This window comes from Pinus tabuliformis, chromosome 9 (assembly GCF_031772625.1).
Source record: "Pinus tabuliformis cultivar Carrire ecotype Pingquan chromosome 9, CPIR1, whole genome shotgun sequence".
NCBI lineage: Eukaryota > Viridiplantae > Streptophyta > Pinopsida > Pinales > Pinaceae > Pinus > Pinus tabuliformis.
The window spans coordinates 1,231,642,497-1,231,664,133 of NC_142307.1; the positions used below are offsets into that span (position 1 = coordinate 1,231,642,497).

The 21,637-nt window shown below is 39.2% G+C and overlaps 1 protein-coding gene across 1 annotated transcript in view; it reads right to left on the reverse strand.

The window, feature by feature from the left end:
* Positions 1-19,322, reverse strand: part of LOC149152987 (uncharacterized) — a 62,574-nt gene extending 43,252 nt beyond the window's left edge. The window contains exon 1 of the mRNA XM_089441337.1: positions 17,684-19,322. Within this exon, the coding sequence (XP_089297463.1) occupies positions 17,684-18,198 (515 nt within the window). The 5' untranslated portion in view covers positions 18,199-19,322. The remainder of the gene's footprint in view (positions 1-17,683) is intronic.
* Positions 19,323-21,637: the final 2,315 nt, after the last annotated feature.

Genomic DNA, 21,637 nt, shown 5'->3' on the forward strand with positions numbered 1-21,637 from the left:
GTTGTTATTTGTGTACTACGTGGGTGATGTTTTAATCATTAACATACTATCGATGATATTTCTAACATTCTAACAATGTAGTTTTTGTCTACAAATGACACATAAATTGACGTTTTCATATTTTTGCAACTGATTTGGCAATTTGTGTATTTTTTTGAATATATATGCATTATAGATATATATGATAAACAAAATGCTCCCAAGATTCTTCATCCCTAGGATATTTTGGGAAGGAGTTCTCTTGGTCCCTGTTATCACAAAATCTGACACCTTAGTGCAAATCCTTTCACAAAGTGCTAAGAGTAGTGGAACATGGAAGTGTTACCACTATCACCTAGGCAATCACTTCCCTCTCTTTAGTGAAGGACATATCCTACACAAGGGATGTTTCCCTAGTAGTTTCAAGGGTTCCTAAGGCAAAAGAGGAAATCAAGTCTAAGGGCACCTATCTTAACCACTCACAATAGCACCTCTAAGATACATTGTCCAATGTAGTGATAAGGAGGTTTATTTAGGGTAATTTCCAGATTTGAATCGACGAGGCTCTAGGACAATTTGAAAGGCCTAGCGAGTCAGTATTGGTCAGAGGAACACCAAACACTACAAAAGAAGAAAAAGCTAAAGATAAGATAAGAGAAGATAACTAATTAATGCTTGGCTAATGACCACATAGTGAGTACAATAATGTCATTACAAAGCAAGAGTGCCAAAAGGTCTCCCATAAAAGGCAAGATGCAAAAAGTAAAGTAAGGTAGAGTAGATAGTGAGATTTAAGCTGAAGCATGAACAACCCTCGACCCCAAGCCCAAAAACCCACTTTGTAGTGGACATGTATAGGAGGAGATCTAGGAACAAGAAGAGCTGAAAGTAATGAGATAGGTTTGTCATGGAATAGACTAATACCTCCTAGCATCCGAGATCGAATGAAGGAAGCTCAATATAGTATGATGTCCATAGGGAGAATTGGTGGGAAGCCTGGATCACCCACTGTGTTTTTGTTTGGAAGAGGTGGTTTACTAATTTGTTGCTGAGGTCTACGGATCTCGTTCATCTCCTTGGGAGGGATCTAATTTGGCCATGTTGCTGAAATCTCATAGGATGGGGGAAGGCTATTGCAGAACTTGCATGAAAGATGATGTATTGCATCAATGAAACAAGTTATAACAATAACAAAGAAAACAACCCTTCAACAAGTAATGGTCAATTAAATCTAGGGCTGAAATAGTGAATTAAAATAGGGTTTAGTTAACTAACTAAATCTGAAAATTGAAATGCATATGATATCCCTAGCATGCAAACAACTAGCCCTAGAAGGGATGTAAAATACATCAGCAATATTGATATGATGTTAAGATCAATTTTTATCCATATAAATGTTCAATAACCTTAGTTTTTTAGCCCAAGGATAAAAATATATGTACGACTGTTGCAAACCGTAATTTAACCCCCAAACAATAAATAAATAAATGTATTTTGGATTTTAATGATTCTGTATTGGGAAAAGACTAGTGCTTACTATTTTTTTTTCTTTTTTGAGCATATAGGTTCAACTAAGGAACCCCTTACAGAGATGTAAGTAGATCTAGGGCGATAAGTAGGGCTGTCCACTACCAACCCTAGAAGATCCACTTAGTACTTTTACAAGCTTAAGGTAAATTCAAGGGAAGCTTCTCCACTAAAAATCTTCCTAGTGCTTAAAAGATAGGATCTATCCAAGAACAATAAAAAGAGAATGCATGCTAACCATTAGATAAGTACACATTTGCACGTAATAACATTCGTAAATAAATCCATAAGACTTAGAGAGACCACTTAAAAAATCATTGTTCATCCATAAACCCAGCCATGGAAATCCATAGAAGTGGAAAATTCATCCATAAATCATGTCCTCAATGAGTCACTTTTGGTCATCCATTGATAGTTAAAAATTAAGTATGAAGTAGACAAGTAGTGATATATCTCCACAAGTAGCAATGATTCACAAGTGAGGAGTGCTTCTCTTATTTATATGAGAGATCTAGCACTTCCTCATCAAGTAAAAGCCCTAGAGACATAAAATAAAGCCTTTATATCTTATAAACTCTAGAGATAAGGCAACAATATAAAAAATATCCATGATACAAGAATGGATAGGTCTTAAGACCCCCAACAATGCCTCATAAATGAAGAATGATGCTCAAATGTTCGAATCATCCTCATAAAAAAGTGTGCTCCAAGGCCACACATGTGGCATAAATGCTTTCTAGAAGTGGAAAATTTCAATTTTCAAATTCTTAATAGTTTTACTTTTTTTTTTAAGTTTGTTAAATTGTTTATAATTTGAAAGTTAGATATAATTTGTAATTTTGTTGAGCTAACTCATTACACTCCTATGTTTTTTGCAACACAATGGTGGGAGGCCTTTGGTGGCCATTGTCCTTAATTGCAAAGGTTTGCAATTCGTATTTTGAGTCAAACTTGCAGTGCATCTGGGTGTGAGCGCAATTGGTCTGTCTTTGAGAGGATTCACACAAAGAAGAGAAACTGTTTGGATCAAAAACGGTTAAATGATCTATTTTATGTCCAATACAACCTCCGGCTCAGACAAAACCATTTGCTGAACAAAAGACCTGATTCAAATCCCATTGTGTTGCAAGACATTGATCCAACATCAGATTGGGTAGTGGAGAGTCGTCCAGCAGAGTTTGATCCTGATGAGGACCTTGATTTAGATTTAGATATCGAGACATCAGTTGAACTTGAACATGTTGTTCAGTTGAATGCAGATCCCAATCCACCAGCCTCAGTCTCACAGCCAGCAAGGACTCCAGTTGTAGGTGCTTCCTCTGCTCAGCCACGACAAAAGCGCGGCCGCATATCTACTCTATCTCAGCTTGCATCTGTTGCAGTTGCACAGCCTGCTAATGGTACTGGTACCACTTCTACAGTTGCAGTTGGAGATGATGATGAGGAGGAGGAGCCATGGGGCCCCCTGTCTGACTCTGACTCTGATGATGATCCAGAGATTGATCGACATGATCTTGGCTCCTCTGGCAGTAGCTATTAGCCAGTAGTACTAGTACTGGAGTCTAGTCACCGTCACAGTTTACTTTTGTTGTAGAGGCCATTTCTAGCCTCCTTGGTTATGTGTTTTTTGTTTTGAGTCTTTGATCATGTATGACAGTTGACTATGTATTGCCATTGGGTACCATTTTGATATAGTGGATTGGTTCATGAGCCTACTTTGATCATATGTTGTCTTCCATCTATATTATAATGCTGTGTGTTTGGAAACATGAATGAAAATCTTTAAAATTATGTTTAAAATCTTTATAATTATGTTTTTTTATAAAAAACATAAAGATTTAATGTATTTTTTACATTGACCGAGTCATTGAAATCGAGCCAGCCGAGTCATTACCATTTCGGAGTTGGAGTCGGAGTCGATCCTCGGCCGAGTCGGAGTCGGAGTCGGAGTTTTAAAACTATGATATTTATGTGTCAATGTATTTATTTTATGTTGTAGATGGTTTAGATATTAAAAAAATTTGAAAAAAAAAATGAATAGTACCAAACGATTTTTTCCCAATTATTTCCTGATAATTAGGAATTTTTCCTCGCGCCGATATTATCCCAATAGCGATTAATGCAACATTGATATTTTCTACAACTATGCCCATGTAGCATATGAGGTTCATAATTTGGCACTCACATACAACTACCCCATCAGGAGGTGCATGTTTGGTTCATTTTTATACTATGTAGGAGGCATTTAGATGGTATGTTATAGCCTTGGCTACTCTAGGTTTGATATTAATGGTCAAGGATATGGAGGTGTATAGGTTAGATATGGAGTAGCATGATCCGGATTATCCACAGTATTTTGTTCATTATGTCGACCTTTCGAACCCCAAAGGGGGTCCATCATCAGGACCAAAATTGATAGAATTTGAATGATAGTTTCTTGAGAGAAGAATCTTCCGACCAGAGTATATATAAACCTAGAAAATGAATTGTTTCAGAAATTGCAGGCAGCAGTTCTCCTTTCAATCTTTATCCTTGAGATTTCGAGAAGACAAATCTCATTCCATGTATCCCCTCCGTACGGATGGACCCCCTTTGGGGTTCGAAACGTCAACATAATGAACAAAATACTGTGGATAATCCGGATCATGCTACTCCAAAAAACTACCACAAAAGATTAAAGTCTAACATAACTTCCCTGTACGGAGGGGATACATGGAATGAGATCTGTCTTCTCGAAATCTCAAGGATAAAGATTGAAAGGAGAACTGTCGACCTGCAATTTCTGAAACAATTCATTTTCTAGGTTTATATATACTCTAGTCGGAAGATTCTTCTCTCAAGAAACTATCATTCATATTCTATCAATTTTGGTCCTGATGATGGACCCCCTTTGGGGTTCGAAACGTCGACATAATGAACAAAATACTATGAATAATCCGGATCATGCTACTCCAAAAAACTACCACAGAAGGTTAGATATGGCTCTTAGGGGTGGTAGAGGCTCAACACAAGCAATTGCGTATGCAATCTCATAGTCAGGAAACTTGTTAGGCTTTGAGTGATGCTATATGGCTTCTATGTAAGGTATTTTTGTGACGAGATAGGTTAGAACAAGGATTAATATTCCATTACATGCACTTGGGAGGATTGTGGAACTGCAACTTCAGAAGGTGGAGCCTTTGTACAATCACTATAATGGATATGTTGTCTTCGTGAAAAATGTGTTTTTTGGGGAGCTTGCCACCATAAATGTCTTCAATATTTGCTAGACTAAAAGGAAGTCAAAATATTTGTTTAATGCCCTCTAATTGGTGTAGAGATTGATGGTAGGATGTGGATAGGAAAATCGAACAATATCATAGATATCATAGGATGATTGATACTTACATAAAATTAAGGAGGCCCTTGTGTTTGAGATTCTAAATACGTTAAAAGATTTTGGGGTGTTATTATAATCAATGGATAGTGTGAATGTTTCTAACACAAAATTCCACTGCAATAACTGATTTATTTCTCCCACTTATTTTCCACAATAAGTTATTTACAAAACCCTTCTGTAAACATTAAAATAAATTATGTTGCAGTTATCACATAATAGCATAGAGAAAATAACAGTGATATACAAGCACAAGAATCAATCACATCAACACAGTTATTTTTGGACAATTGTCCCCGGAAAAACCCAATGCGGGAAAACCAGTGCAGCAAATGAGGGTTTATTTATTAATCTTCAACAACAATCTCTTTACAAAGAAAGATTCTACAGAATATTGAGATACTTCCAAGAGAAACCCCTGAGACAATTCTTCTCCTCCTCCTGTAGAAGTTTTGAGACCCTAGAGACCCTCTACCCTCCTCTGCATCACTTCTACGTCAGCCTACGTGAGGACTACGTCTCCAGCTGCGTTGTCTTCCTAATATTCCCTCTGCACTGTCTCTCAGATGCTCTGCGTCACCTCTTCCCAGTCTCTGACTTGATGCTGATACCCTCCTCTTCCTTCACCCTGCTTCTCTCCCTCTGAAATCGAACTTCTTCTCCTTGAGAATCGATTTCCCTTGGGTTACTGAGTATTTGCCCGGTGTATCTCCAAATGACTCTCAAGTCTTCTCTAATACTTTTCATGTTGATGAATCAACGGCCGAGATTAAGTCCCTAGTCAACAGCTAAGATTAAAACAGACTTGATCCTCGTCTCTTAAAAGCTTCTCACCCAATATTTATTAAGACCCATTAATATTTTTATTTTTGTAAGTTTAGAATTAGGAACTCCATTAAAAATATTAAAAGTTTTAATAACTCATCATCCGGGTGGAATTTCTCCAAACGCTTTCTGGGTCTTGGAGATCTCATGAATTCTAACCCCTCCACAAAATTTCAGAGAAAGATCACATCCGATGCTACCCAAAATCGACACTTGCTCTTAGCGAGGAATGTGTTCTAGCAATGCCCCCCAATAGAAGCATCACCCTGATCCACGTCATCGATGTTTTGTACTGTTGCCCATGACACTGCAATTGTCATTGCTACATTTGTACTACAGCGCCCTCTAAATATGTTGCATCATCCTGCCCATAACACTGCCACTGCTAACTGCTTCACTGCAACTCCGCATATGATCCAGGTGGGGATGTTGATGGCCACCCACCTATCCCACTTGGACCCCCACAACTGTCTCTTTCAGTTTTTCAGTTTCCTTAATTGTAACACAATTTACTATTTTTAGCAATTTTTCGGGTCCTGAACTTCCGGAGCCGTTTTGAGGCCCTAAACGGCGTTTTTTTGGGAAAACTGGGAGCAACATGGGTCCATGGACCGATGTTGGTCTTTCCAAAGTTGTAGTCCTCGAATAGATCTTTCTAACGAGGTATTGTGCGTGTCAAATGGAGATCTTATGCCAAAGTTACGACCCCGGGAAGTTGATGTACCAATTTACCCGAACGGGGCGCATAGTTTGGCATTTCATCTCCGGGGTTAGGTTTTTAAATGTTTAGGGTTTTCCATTGTTTCTCAACAATAAATAGACCTTCGAGCCTCATTGTAACATAGTTTAGAGGCATGTAGCCGCCACATCTCTCGTCAAAGATAAACTACCATCGCCCTAGCTGGTTTATTTCCATTTCTGTTTGTAAGCATATTTCAGTATTTTACATTAATGAAATGAAGTATTATTTCTACTGCATCTCTGTATTTATGGTTATCTCTGTAATTTGTTGTGTTCCTGTTTAAGATCCGGATCAATGGTATCAGAGCGGTCTGCTTTTTCTCTGTTTTTCTTTGCATGTCCCCAACGAGGTCGAGATATAAGAAGTTAGGGCTTGAATTGGTCGAACCTTTGCAAGACCAACCTCGCAAATCTCGATGGCCTCCCATGGCGCATGAAAAGAAAGACGGGGGCAGGAGATCCTATCAAAATCTTGCTCGAAGAAGCCCTCGAGCGACAAAAGAACGCAATGATGGACATCTTTGCCCAGATCCTTCAGCGGCTACCCAGGGGCGACGCATCGACTTCCAATAGCGACGCTGGAAACGCCACACCCTTTAAGGTACAAGGCAACTTTGAAATCCCCATATTCGAGGGTCAGATAGATGCAGATGTCGTAGATAAATGGTTAAATCTGCTAGAGGGTTATTTTTTTGTTCATGATTTTTCTAGCTAGGCAAAGATAACTTACGTTCTTCTCAAAGCAGCCCCCTACGTCAAGGATTGGTGGGAAACCTACTACGCGCAAAAGGATGAAAGTACGGACTCACTATTTTCAGCCGCACCCACTTGCAATTCATTCCGGGATTCCATCAAGGAGCAGTACTGCCCTGTCAAAAGCTACGAGGACAAATACATAAAGTGGACCACACTGCGGCAGGGAAGGGACCAAGATGTGTCGGAGTTCACAAATATTTTTCATACCCTTCGCACAAAGTTGGGTATCAAACATTCTGAGCTGCATTTGGTACTCAAATACCACGGTTACCTACACAAGTATATCCAGGAGGAGATGGAGTTCTTGAACATCTCCTCGCTCGGCACGGCATACCGATACGCTGTGAAGATCGAGCAAAAGTTTAAACAGAAGAAGCGAGACTTTGGATCTACGAATCCGAAGCAAGGGAAAAGCTTCCCCAAATCGCAGAACCAAAGACAAAGCCAAGACGGGGCAACCCAAGACAACCTGTCGAAGCCACAAGAAAAGAACAACACCACAAAGTCGAAGGACACAGGTAAGTGGTGTGAGTTCCACAAGAGACCCACTCACAACACAAGTGAGTGTCTCGTTGGTGGCCGAGTTGAAAGCTTTAGAATCATATGCATGTTCCAACCCTGATTCAGAACCCGACAAGGGGAATGGCAAAGGGAACTAGATCATTAACGCAGAGCCCAATGCCACTATTGCCACCGCCAAGATCCAGAAGAATGAGCCCGAAGATCCAGAGGAGGGGAGTGTCTTTTCCACTCACAGATGTGGGTGAAGGGTTCGCCGCTGCAATTCATTGTTGACAGTGGGAGCCAAAAGAACCTCATTTCAGTAGAGGTCGTGAAGCGGCTAGGACTACCAACCATACCACACCCGCAACCGTACAGCATCGGGTGGCTTCACCAAGGACGAGATCTCCGAGTCCGCTAATAATGTCGCCTTCTTTACAACATTAAGCCCTTCACAGATGAGGTATTGTGTGATGTTGCACCTCTTAATGTTTGTGATGTACTATTAGGCCAACCATACTTATGGAGGCGACATGTTGTGTATGAGTCAAGGCCTCGTGTTGTTATTATTTCTTTGGGTAATTCATTACACAGGATACCGGAGGTAGCCCCACCTACCGCCACCTCTTTGATCACTGCTAAAAAATGCAGCAAGCTCATCTCCCAAACTAGGAAATTAATTTTCTGTCTAATTCGCTCCCAAAATAAGGGGAAGATCGTCGCCACATCCATGACCCTCGCGAAGGGTTCCTCCACGCAGTAGAAGCAGGTGGATACGGTCATGAAAGAAGATAAGGACATCTTCTCCTCACGCACAAGGATATCGTTGCACTGTCAGGTCAAGCATATGTCTGATCTGACTTCTGGAGCACCTATACCCAACAGGCCGATCTATTGCCACTCCATTCTGGAAAATGCCAAGCACAAGCAACGACATGATCAGCATCAGGTACCACACAAGTTTCAAGTGGCAGACAAAGTCTGGTTGCATCTGCAGAAAGAACGCCTTACAAGAGCCCATCAGAAGCTCTAACCACTCCGATATGGTCCTTACACCATTACCAAGGTTGTGGGAAACAATAATTTGGAGCACAGCATTCCCCCATTCCTTTGCTTGCACCGAGTGTTCAATGTGGACCACCGTCGACCATGCTTCCCACCATTACTGGACACATCAGAGGTTGTAGAACAGCTCACCAGGGACCAAGTTCAGCAGAAGTTTCCTCATCTCATGGAGGAACTCAACACAACGGGGACCATTGCTTCCTAAGGGGGGAGGATTGATCCAGGTGGATGTTAATGGCCACCCACCTATCCCACTTGGACCCCCACAACTATCTCTTTCAGTTTTTCAGTTTCCTTAATTGTAGCACTATTTTTAGCAATTTTTCGGGTCCTGAACTTCCGGAGCCATTTTGAGACCCTAAACGACGTTTTTTGGGAAAACTAGAAGCAACATGGGTCTGTGGAGCGATGTTGTTCTTCCCAAAGTTGTAGTCCTCAGATAGATCTTTCTAACAAGATATTGTGCACGTCAAACGGAGATCGTATGCTAAAGTTACAACCCCGGGAAGTTGATGTACCAATTTACCCAGACGGAGCCCATAGTTTGGCATTTCATCTCCTAGGGTTAGGTTTTTGGATGTTTAGGGTTTTTCATTGTTTCTCAACAATAAATAGGCCTTCGAGCCTCATTATAACACAGTTCAGAGGCATGTAGCCGCCACATCTCTTCTCAAAGATAAGCTACCATCACCCTAGCTGGTTTATTTCCATTTCTATTTGTAAACATATTTCAGTATTTTACATTAATGAAATGAAGTATTATTTCTGCTGCATCTTTGTATTTATGGTTATCTTTGTAATTTGGTGTGTTCCTGTTTAAGATCCGAATCAGCATACTATCTGCATCTGCTACTAAAACAGATTCTCCCATCTTCTCCCTGAAATAAGCAAACTTTGTTCTTCCAAGAGCTTTAGTGAAATGTTTGCCACCTTTTCTCCTGTCGGGGTGTACCTCAACTATATGGCCCCTCGTTGGACACAATCTTTGATGAAGTGACACCTAATGTCAATGTGATTCGACCAATCATGAAAAACTAGATTCTCAGAGAGCTTGATGCAACTCTGATTATCACACAAAATATTGGTCGCTTCCATCCTCCTCCTGAATAGATTCACAAGCAATTTCCTAAGCCATATGGCTTCACACGAAGTTGTGCTAGTTGCCATATATTCAGCTTCAGCTGAGCTTAGAGCTATGGATTTATGTTTCCTACTATACCAGGGGGTCATTCCTGATCCAATGTTGAAACAATACCCAGTGGTACTTTTTCGATCTACTAAACTTCCAGCCCAATCTGCATCAGTGAACCCACTCAGCCTGATGTCATTGCCTTGGGTATACATTAGTCCATGCTCGATTGTTCCTCTTATACATCTAAGAACATGCTTGGCTGCTGCCCAGTGCGCTCTCTTTGGTTCCACCATGAACTGACTGAGGTTGTTGACAGCATAACAAATGTCTGGCCTGGTATTGACCAAATACATCAGGGACCCTATGAGTTGCCTATACAAGGTGGGATCGACTTCTTTATCTTGGGATGCATCAATCTTCTTCCAGTTGGTATTCATTGGAATAAACATAGCTCTACAGTCCTGCATTCTGAACCTTTTCAAAATCTCTGTAGCGTATCTCCCTTGTCCAAGGAAAATCCCACCCTTCTGCTGCCAAACTTCCAACCCCAGGAAATAATGCATTTGTCCCAAATCCTTCATGCTCAATTCTATAGCTAGGTTTTCCTTCCAATCTTTGATGAACCTAGATGAGGCTGTCAGAAAAAGATTATCCACATACAATACCAAGATTAGAGGCTCATTCTCTATAACCAGATAGTAGAGGTTAGGATCTGCGTCACTCTTGACGAATCCCATCTTCTGCAAGTAACCATCAATTCGACCATACCATGCCCTAGGTGCCTGTTTAAGCCCATATAAGGCTTTCTTCAACCTGCATACATGAGGTTTCTTCTCATGTGTCTCAAAACCCTCTGGTTGTTCAATGTATACTTTTTTTATCACCCCGTTCAAGAATGTCGTCTTGACATCCATCTGGTGAATCTCCCACCCCATTTGTGCTACAAGGGATATCACGGATCTAATAAAAATATACCTGGCTACTGGGGCGAAGGTTTTTTCGTAGTTTATCCCTTCCTTCTGAGCATACCCCTTAGCCACAAACCTGGATTTTTATTTTTCCACACTACCATCTGCAACGTATTTGACTTTGTAGATCCATCTCGAACCTACAACTGACATGTCCTGAGGCCTAGGTACCACTTCCCAGACATCATTGACCATTATGGAATTGTATTCCTCCACCATAGCATCTACCCATACTTGATGTTGAACGGCCTCCTGAAAACTAGAGGGTTCTCCAACCTGAGCCACCAAGGCTTGGTATCTGTCTGGCTGTCTACACTCCCTTTTCTCGTTCCTGGGCGCACCAACGAAATCCTCTGCATCTCGTAGTATCTGTCGAAGTTCTCGGCTCGTTCTTCCACTGGTAGTGGGTATATCTATCTGCTCCTCCTCTTCCTGAGACTCCACCTGTTGTGATACCTCTAGAGTTTTGCCTTTAGGAGAAATATTGGTGCTAGTTTCTACTGGTCGAAGTGGCTGGACAAATGGATCATCCTTTGAATGCTCTTCGGAAGGCATTTCTCAAGATTTCCTGCAAGCTCTGTCCTCCATGAACTTTACATCCCATCGAATTGATCTTTCTATTCCCTCAAGATATCCTTTCTCCACAGTTTGATCCAATTTCTTCCTCTTTTCTTCGGGTATATGGCAGTATGCCAAACTCCCAAATATCCTGAAATGACTCACCTCAAGCTTTTTACCGATGAAGACACACTCCAGAGTAATCTTACCTAATGCCCTCTGAGGAGTCCTGTTCTGGATATAAACAATCGTGTTGCATGCTTCTGCCCGTAGAAACTTGGGCATATCTTGATCATACAACATCGCTCTCGTTGCTTCAACAATAGTCATGTTCTTCCTTTCTGCTACTCCATTCTGCTCCGGATTATAGGGAGTTGTCCACTCTCTTCTAATGCCTTCCCTTGCGCAAAAATCAGTGAAGTCCTTGTCGATGTATTCTCCACCATTGTCTGAGCGCAATATCTTTATCCTCTTTCCTGTCAGATTCTCAACTAGAGCCTTGAACTCTTTGAATCGACCAAAAACCTCATCCTTGGTTTTTAGAAAGTAGATCCAAGTCTTTCTGGAATGGTCATCAATGAAGGTGACAAAGTATTCGGCACCACTAAGAGCTTTTGTGGACATGGGTCTGCAGATATCTGAGTGTATCAATCCTAGAACACTCTTAGCCCTATTGTTACTTCTGGAAAATGTCGCTTTGGCGTACTTGCCTAGTGCGCACCCTCTACATACATCATCTCGTTTGGTACTCAACTCTGGAACTCCCGTTAATGTTCTTCCAAGAATTCTTAGAGCCCCATGGTGTAAGTGTCCCATCCTCCTGTGCCATAGTTCATTCAAATCTTTTTCCCCACTGCTGCCTATCAGTGCCATTGGAGATTCTAGCTTGTAATTTATATAGCCTGCTACTTCTGACTCCAATCTAGGCCTTCTTTTTCCAACTCGGGTGTTTGACATATACTTTCTCCTTAATGAAGAAAGCATCATAGCCTTTGTTTTGAAGCTGAGATACAGAGAGTAAGTTCATCCCCAATCCTGGCACATGCAACACATTGGTTGCTCGAAGCTGATCCCCTGCTTCTGTTTGAAGTACTACAATACCTCTTCCTACGGGGGCATATTTTGACTTGTGTCCCATGGTGATCTGGAAGTTCATCCTTTCTTCCTGATAATTCGAAAAACATTCTCGTATTCCTATCATGTGCCAAGAAGCTCCACTATGTATATACCAAACCTTAGAGGAGGCAAAACTTGCTAAGCAAGCAACTTCTTCTTCTAGTCTAGAAGCTAGCATAGAATAATCATGATCCATGTTCTTCGTGCTCTCTTCTTTCTCTGGAGATCTGCGTAGGTCCCTCTGAGTTAATGCCCAGCATCATGCTCCTGACTCATAGCAGATTCTTTCATCTTGTTGCCCGATCTCTGCTCCGATACCATGTGAAAATTTCTAACACGAAATTCTACTCCAATAACTGATTTATTTCTCCTACTTATTTTTCACAATAAGTTATTTACAAAACCCTTCAGTAAACATTAAAATAAATTATACTGCAGTTATCACATAATAGCATAGAGAAACTAACAGTGATATACAAGCACAAGTATCAATCACATCAACACAGTTATTTTTGGACAATTGTCCAGGAAAAAACCCAATGCGGGAAAACTAGTGCAGCAGATGAGGATTTATGTATTAATATTCAGCAACAATCTCTTTACAAAGAAAGATTCTACAAAATACTGAGACACTTCCGAGAGAAACACGTGAGACAAATTTTCTCCTCCTCCTAGAGAAGTTCTGACACCTTGGAGACCCTCTACCCTCCTCTGCGTCACTTCTGCGTCTACCTGCGTGAGGACTGTGTCTCCAGCTACGTTGTCTCACTAATCTTCCCTCTGCGCTATCTCTCAGATGCTTTGTGTCACCTCTTCCTCAGTCTCTGACTGATGTTGATACCCTCCTCTTCCTTCACTCTACATCTCTCTCTCTGAAATCGAACATCTTCTGCTTGAGAATCGATTTCCCTCAGGTTACTGAGTATTTGCTCGGTGTATCTCCAAATGACTCTCAAGTCTTCTCTTATACTTTTCTTGTTGATGAATCAATGGCCGAGATTAAGTCCCTAATCAACAGCTAAAGATTAAAACAGACTTGATCCTCATCTCTTAGAAGCTTCTCACCCATATCTTTATTAATACCCATCATCGGGTGGAATTTCTCCACACGATTTCTAGGTCTTGGAGATCTCATGAATTCTAGCCCCTCCACAAAATTTTCGAGCTAGATCACATCCAATGCTACCCAAAATCAACAAAAGATTCAGCAACGCTAATCAATAATGAAGCTGTGGAATATAATGTATATACAATTTATACATTTTTTTTAAATGGGAACTCATCTTTTAACGGACAATAAACTTACAAAGAAGCTCAACCCACCCTCACTTAAACAAATATAGGGTTTGCTGATAGCTTGCCAGCACCATACAATAATCTGCCTGAAGGTTACAACAACAATATTCAATATAATAAAATAGCGACATATGGAAAACCCCACACAAGGGAGTAGCATGCCCGCCAGGATTTGAACATGGGTCATTGTCATGACAACCACTACAAGTTGCCACTAGACCACACCTTGATGGAAATATATAGTATATACACATACACACATGCATACATATATGAAGCAATCAGATTACTCAGGTTCACAAAATAAAGAGGCAAGTACAGAGGTTTCAGATGAATTTTGCTAAGACATCCAAAGTACCTTTGAAGATGCAAATTCAGCAGAGCTAGTCAATAATGAAGCTCAGGAAAATAATATATGTTGCACTGATAATTTTGGGAAGAATATCGCCAAGCATCCAGAAAGAATCATATCAAAAATATTGGGGAAAATCTGAGAAAATATCAGCAAGAGTAAACTTGGACCTGAAAAACTCTGAAATATTGGCAACCTCCAAAACTCAGGAAAATTCAGAAAAATCATGAGAAATAGGATATATGTGCAACTATATATAAAGCAATCAGATTAGTCAGGTTCAAAAAGAATAAGGCAAGAATGGACGCAGAATCAGTTGAGCTAGTCAATAATAAAGCTGAAGAAAATACATATGAGAGGGATAGAGTGAAGGTGAAAACCTTAAGGCTGCAGGAAAAGAACATAAGAGGAAGAAGACTGAGCTCTCCCTGAATTGATGGCACCAGCAATTCTAAGCTATCATTGGAGCAGTCCCAGATGATAACGTTGAGATTGGAAGGTACTTGTAAAAGGACAAATTGACTACAGTGTCAAGCAAGAAGAATGGAAAAAGGCAACTAGTTAGAAGGATGACCATGGTTGATTTAGTCTTGAATCTTGGCCGATGGTTAAATGCACAATAAACATATTTCATATAAATTTTGATGATTTCCATAAAAGTCCTCTTTTCTTTAAAATAAAGGGCATGTTCCAAAGATAACTACCTTATAAGTTCAAAGATCACATGCGGGCACTTACAACATTTTTTCAATGGTGGCATAGCTCATTCAAGGTAATGAAAAACAAAGAGGAGAGGAATATACAGAGAATAAGACAAGGTTGCTGAAAAGTAAGCAGACAAAGAGACTGTAAAGAAGAGCGTGAAACCACCAAATGATGGAACAAAGGAGGGTGCCACAAAATACAGTTGAGACGCAAAGATATCATCAAAATCAATCGTATGAAATTTCTCATAGATAAATCGCAAAAGACAATTTTACCTTCAATGCAGAGAAACCTGCCCATGCAGATCATAATGAACTAAAATTTTGATATAAAGATGTGCGGAAAGAAATATCTTGATAAAATGTCCCATTAAAGACTGAGCTCTACATTCTCAGACTAATTAGTATGAGAAACCAAGGCCTTCAATAACGATAAGAACTCAACCACAATTATGGCATAAATTTAGAATTTTGTATAACCACCCTCCACGTTACTGCTGATTAAATTATGTGCTCAGGCACATGGTGCACACAAGTACTGTCTCCAGTGTGCAAGCAATGCCTTTGGCCAAATCTATAACAACATTGAAGCAACAACAAGACGGTGAATATCAGAATCACCTATCCATGAGATAGTTGTTTTGACCCATGCGCTTAAATTGAAAGACTCAATGAAAAGGAAACAACATTTGAATTCAGATGGTAGCAAAATGAGAATAACACCTTCCAGTAAAAGAAGTTGTAACAAAGGAGTGCACAAAGGAGAGGAGTTTCTGCTTATATAATATGTTACACATCAAGCAAGACTGCCAGCCTCTAGAAACAGCAGCAAATGTTACAGTTTAGGAAAACACCACTGATAGAGATTAACAAATAGTTGTACAGTAGTTTGCTCTTTCCCTGAGGTCAAATCCCACACCAGGGAATTATTGTATGCATACAAGAGGAGAATGGATGCACCATTGTGTGCACAACAAAGGCCAACAACTTTCATTGATTTTGACACATCTTCAATAGATCTCCACTCTCTCAATCTAACAATTTTGCTTAAGGCTGAAGCTTACACCACTAGAAACAGAAAATCAAGGATTGGTATACACCTTCAAGAATACAGAGAAGCAAGCATCCTCTAAGGTGACCATAACTGAATACCATTCTAGACAATTTTCTGAAAGCCGTGTTTGAACTCAGTCATAATGAATTTTCAAAGCAGATGAGTACCTTGGGAATTTGCAGTCCAATGGGAAAGACAAAAAAACCTAACAATTTCTGTTAAAAAAAGCGAGAGAAGATGGATGGGGTTATCACTAGGAATGCAGTCCCTTCATGTCACTCCAGAGGCTCCAAATTCTGTCGACTCAAGCAACATCTGGAAAGCCAAAGAGATTTCTGGCTTGCCCTCTTGAGAATATATAAGGAGAAAATGAAGATGGTATTCTTGTTCTGGACAGAGGTTCAGCTGCATATTTTCAATTTTGGAAACCAAAGAGGCAACAATTCATGATTTTGCTGCAGATCTAGATAACATAGCATTTCCTTTGTTTATTCAGGGTCCAAATGTGATTATACAAAGTTTTATGGTATTGCTCAGCAATGTTGCATGCCCAAGGGATCTAACCACTTTTGATTGCAATTTGGTGTTAAGACAGAATAGAGATGAACAGACTAGGTATGGCCAACAATAATGAAGGTCAGTTTAAAAGCTACTTACTCCTACTCCGATGGGACTGATTCTGGTGCCACCTACAAACAATTGTCGAGTTGGTATTAAATTTAGATTCTAAACCCCACTTACCTGCAATTGTTAAGGCTGATAAGTTAAGGTGTTAATTTCCTTTTTAGACCATTTTCTCTGCTCATTAGCTTGGATCACGACAAAAGTAAAAGGGATGCAAGAAAACCAAAATGAAAGTAAGACTACTGCAAATTACATATGGCCAACAAAAGACAGAACCTTATTACCTTAAAATAGCCTGATCTGGCAGGGTACATGGATAAGTCAAACAACACAGAATAACAAGACCATTGTCTCTGTTTAACAAGCATTTTGATGGCAGCTTAAGCAACTTGTCTACGGTAATCATATGACTAGCATTAATTACAGGGAAGTGAAAAACCATATAATTAATACGGTGCTTCTAAAACACTGATTTTTACAACTCACCTGCAGTACCAATTCAGTGGTTTTATTTGTGAAAGCTTCTCTATGTGCTCTTACAATACATCGATAAAATCGTTCAAAAGAAGCAAGGCTGTAGAAAATAAACCTGATAATTTCTACTGAAACCATTCATATTGTCCAGATGACAAATTTGCCAAAAATGTGAAGAACATGATCCAGAAAACATTCCAACATTGCTACCTTTGTTTCACAAACAACTAATGAGAAGAGCCCCTTGCCCAAAGGGTGATATTTGTATCTACGATACCAGAAGCGGGGAAAGGGAAGGGAAGCAGGAACAGAGTGAGAAGCAGAGCTAGAGGGTTTCAGGAGATAAAGAAACATAAACCCCACCTTCCCCGGTGTATTTTACACATGCAAAATTGATTAGTAATGCACTAATTTAGTGTCAAGACAGGAACGGATACAACAACAGGAACGAAATGAAAAACAGGTCCCCTGGTCATGTTTCTAGTAACATAGATAGGAATCTAAGATAAAACCTCGGACAAGTGGAATAGACGCACATAAAGTCAACCTGTGCATTTAAGTAGGCAGTGTCATAGCCAATAAGAAATCACTGTATAGATACTTAAAAAATATGGTCACTAGGAAAAAAAACTAACCTGTTACCCCTGATTTTGAACCAGGCCTCTGCACACTGCTTGTGAGCAGCAGCCAGATCATCCTTGCAGGAACAACCCAACACAATAGATTCCCCTGCCTCTTGGTTGGTCTCCAGAGTAAGATGGCATATTCTACACTCCTTCTCAGACTGGCTCCCAATTCTGTCTAATTGCCTCCCTTGATCAGAAGGCGCATTCCCTTCTGGTGCCTTCACCTCGGGGTCAGGACCCTTCTCAAGATCTACATCGGAACTATCGGAAAGAGAACGCCTTGCGAGATCTGACATTCCTGCAATATCAGGATCAAAAGCATTAGAATAATCATATTCATCATCATAAGTTCCTCCATTTGAAGTATATTGTGAATGCCATGACTGATCTTCAACATCGGAATAATTTGGGTTGTCTGCACTGCCATCCACAGATGGTCTGCATGAGATGGGTTCCTCCTGCTCCTCATATGCTGGAACATTTCTGGACTCATCTTTAACTGCAGAAGTTGAAGACCTCTCCATGCTAACGCGGAATGGGCTATAAACTTAGGCTTACTCATCAATATGACTGAAAAAGCCCCCGTATTTCCCCCATTTCTCTTCAGAACTCTTTTTTCTCGCACTTACTATGTTTATGTGCTTAGGGACCACAACCAACAAGCAATACCCCAACAACAACAGCGCTCACGTATCATTTGCTATGTGTTGGGATGCACCCAATATTATCTAAGAAAATATCAAGCCCAAAACTGCAACTTTAAGAAATCTCCACAAGCTTTCCGTACAGTACCCCAGATAGCTATGGCTCAAAATTACAAAAAAAATCCATGCCACATTCAACTGAGGCAACACACCAAAGCTGCAATGCTCCGCCGACTTGCTAGGTACACGGAAAAAATGAGATATAGAGGGAATGGCCCAATGCCGAAGTACCAAACTGCGCAGAAAATCCGAGTTGAACCAGGAAAACCGAACAAGATTCCGATGCGCACCCAATGCAAAACTCGAGATTTTGAAGAACCCAACAAGGCCACAATAAAATAATCTAAATTGCTGAAGAACCCTGCAGGCCTCCAGGATCGACACAATCCCAATGTGCCCAATAATACACAATTCCAATGTGCCCAATAACACACAATATACGTGGTGTATAGAAAAACCCCACAAATTATTCTTCATTAATCTAATCTAATCCCAAAGTGCAGGCAATCAAGAAATAGTGTCGGAATCAACATTGTACATCCATCTCTGTGAAAATTCAGAGCTCTGCATACTCTCCACATTCAACTCACTGCCATTGTGGCAGCTTCATCAAAACGAATCAGAGTGTGAACTCAAATATACAGCAGCAGCAGCAGAAAGAGCAGGAGGATTAGGATTGGGATTAGAAGAGAAAGGGTTGACAGAGATCAGAGCTCCAGATTAGACAGGGGGGCACAGTCAATGTGGTGTGAGAAAAAATGTCTTCGATTATTTATTCTTTTAAAAAAGGGGACTGATTCACATTCTTATCTTTACACCGAGGTTCTCGGATTATCACCCATTCTTTCAAACATTTCTGAATTTAATTTTTATGTTTTTGGGGACATGGATTCTCTTCCGGGACCGACTTTTCTGTCTCCATGTGTTCGCAATCCTAATGCTAACGTTAATGCTCGTGGTTGGTTGGAACTGTTAACCCTATATTCTCTGCTTTGTATGTCGTCTCTTTCACTGCATTGAATGCCGGCACTCACTCTTTCCCTCCCACCACGCAATCCAATTGCATCATAATTTCCACACACCCACCCTTGTCATGGTCAATTATGATGTAAACTATTGAAATCCCATCATCCCACGCATCACACGAGCTGAAATTTTTTATTAAGATTAGTGGAATTTTTTGTGTGATGAAATTGGTTTTTACTCCCCATTATATAATTAATAAAAAAAATTAAATATCAATTTCAAAATTCATTCAAATTTATAATTTTTTATTTTTTTTTTAATTTGGAAAAATTAATTTGGTTACGGATTTATTTAGAAATTGAAAATATTTGTTGTGAGATTTCACAAAGGAAAAACCAAATACATCAATTAGATTAAAAAACAATATATCTCATAAACTATTTTTAATTTCACAAATATTAAAATAATTTTTTCGTTTCTTTCTTAGTATTAAACAAATCCAAACCCATGAAAAATTGGTTTATTGTGCAAAATGAAATTAAGTTTAATGGAGTGGATAACCTAGAAGAGCGCGAAACAATACCATAAAATGTAAAATATACAAAGAATGGTTATGGTTGTTAGTTGTTGGTAAATTAGGTTTTTCACCTAATGAGGGCCCTTTACTTAGTCTTAAATAATAACTCAATATCAAATCACACTCATGTAGACCTCCAAATGTGTGCCCCAAGAAATGCGTGATTCAACGTGTTGCGAAATTATTTTTAAAAAGTGTGCATGTGGTGAGGTATTAGTTGATGTTTGTAGATTTTACTCATGTGAAGACATTGGACCAAATTTAAATAAAAAGTATGGAAAGTGTATTGTCTCATAATTCCATGGGACACTTTTGTTTTTTTCTCGGGAGTGGATGACATCCCAAGGAATGAGAGATAAAAATGGAAGGCAAAATTTTCCATGTACTTTGAATTAAGTTGAACATTCCTTTAAATTATGTAGTATTTCACCCAATAAGGAAGTTTACTTGGTCTTTATGTCTTTGGTAAAGGATGATAAAAACTCAAAACTAAATCATAGTTGTGTAGCTTTTTAGATGTGTGCTTTATGGAATGTACGATTCAATGTGTTAGTGAATTTCTTTTCAAAAGTGGGCATGTGCTAAGATATTGTATGATTTTATGGGGTGTTTTTCAATTGTGTGAGAAGGATATTAAACTTTATTTAAGTTTAACATTCCTTTAAATAAGGGAATTATGTAGTATGGTTAGATTTTTCACCTAATAAGGAAGTTTACTTGGTTTTTATGTCTTTGGTAGAGGATGATAAAAACTCAAAACTAAATCATAGTTGTGTAGCCTTTTAGATGTGTGCTCCATGGAATGTACGATTCAATGTGTTAGTGAATTTCTTTTCAAAAGTGGGCATGTGCTAAGATATTGTATGATTTTATGGGGTGTTTTTCAATAGTGTGAGAAGGATATTAAACTTTATTTAAGTTGAACATTCCTTTAAATAAGGGAATTATGTAGTATGGTTAGATTTTTCACCTAATAAGGAAGTTTACTTGGTCTTTATGTCTTTGGTAAAGGATGATAAAAACTCAAAACTAAATCATAGTTGTGTAGCCTTTTAGATGTGTGCTCCATGGAATGTACGATTCAATGTGTTAGTGAATTTCTTTTCAAAAGTGGGCATGTGCTAAGATATTGTATGATTTTATGGGGTGTTTTTCAATAGTGTGAGAAGGATATTGAACTTTATTTAAGTTGAACATTCCTTTAAATAAGGGAATTATGTAGTATGGTTAGATTTTTCACCTAATAAGGAAGTTTACTTGGTCTTTATGTCTTTGGTAAAGGATGATAAAAACTCAAAACTAAATCATAGTTGTGTAGCCTTTTAGATGTGTGCTCCATGGAATGTACGATTCAATGTGTTAATGAATTTCTTTTCAAAAGTGGGCATGTGCTAAGATATTGTGTCATTTTATGGGGTGTTTTTCAATAGTGTGAGAAGGATATTAAACTTTATTTTAAGTTTGAAGTTTGAAAAGTATATTTTTTCATAATTTTATGGTTTTATTGTATGATTTTATCCGGTGTTGTTTCAATAGTGTTGGAAGGACATTGGACTTTATTTTAAGTGTGAAGTGTGAAAAGTATATTTTTTATAATTTTATGGTTTTTTTTAATAAGTGATATTTCAAGAGTTACAAATGAAAAATAAAAATAAAAATTGTACTTTGAATTAAGCTGAATATCGTTCTTTAAAAAATAAAATATAAAGGTTTTAG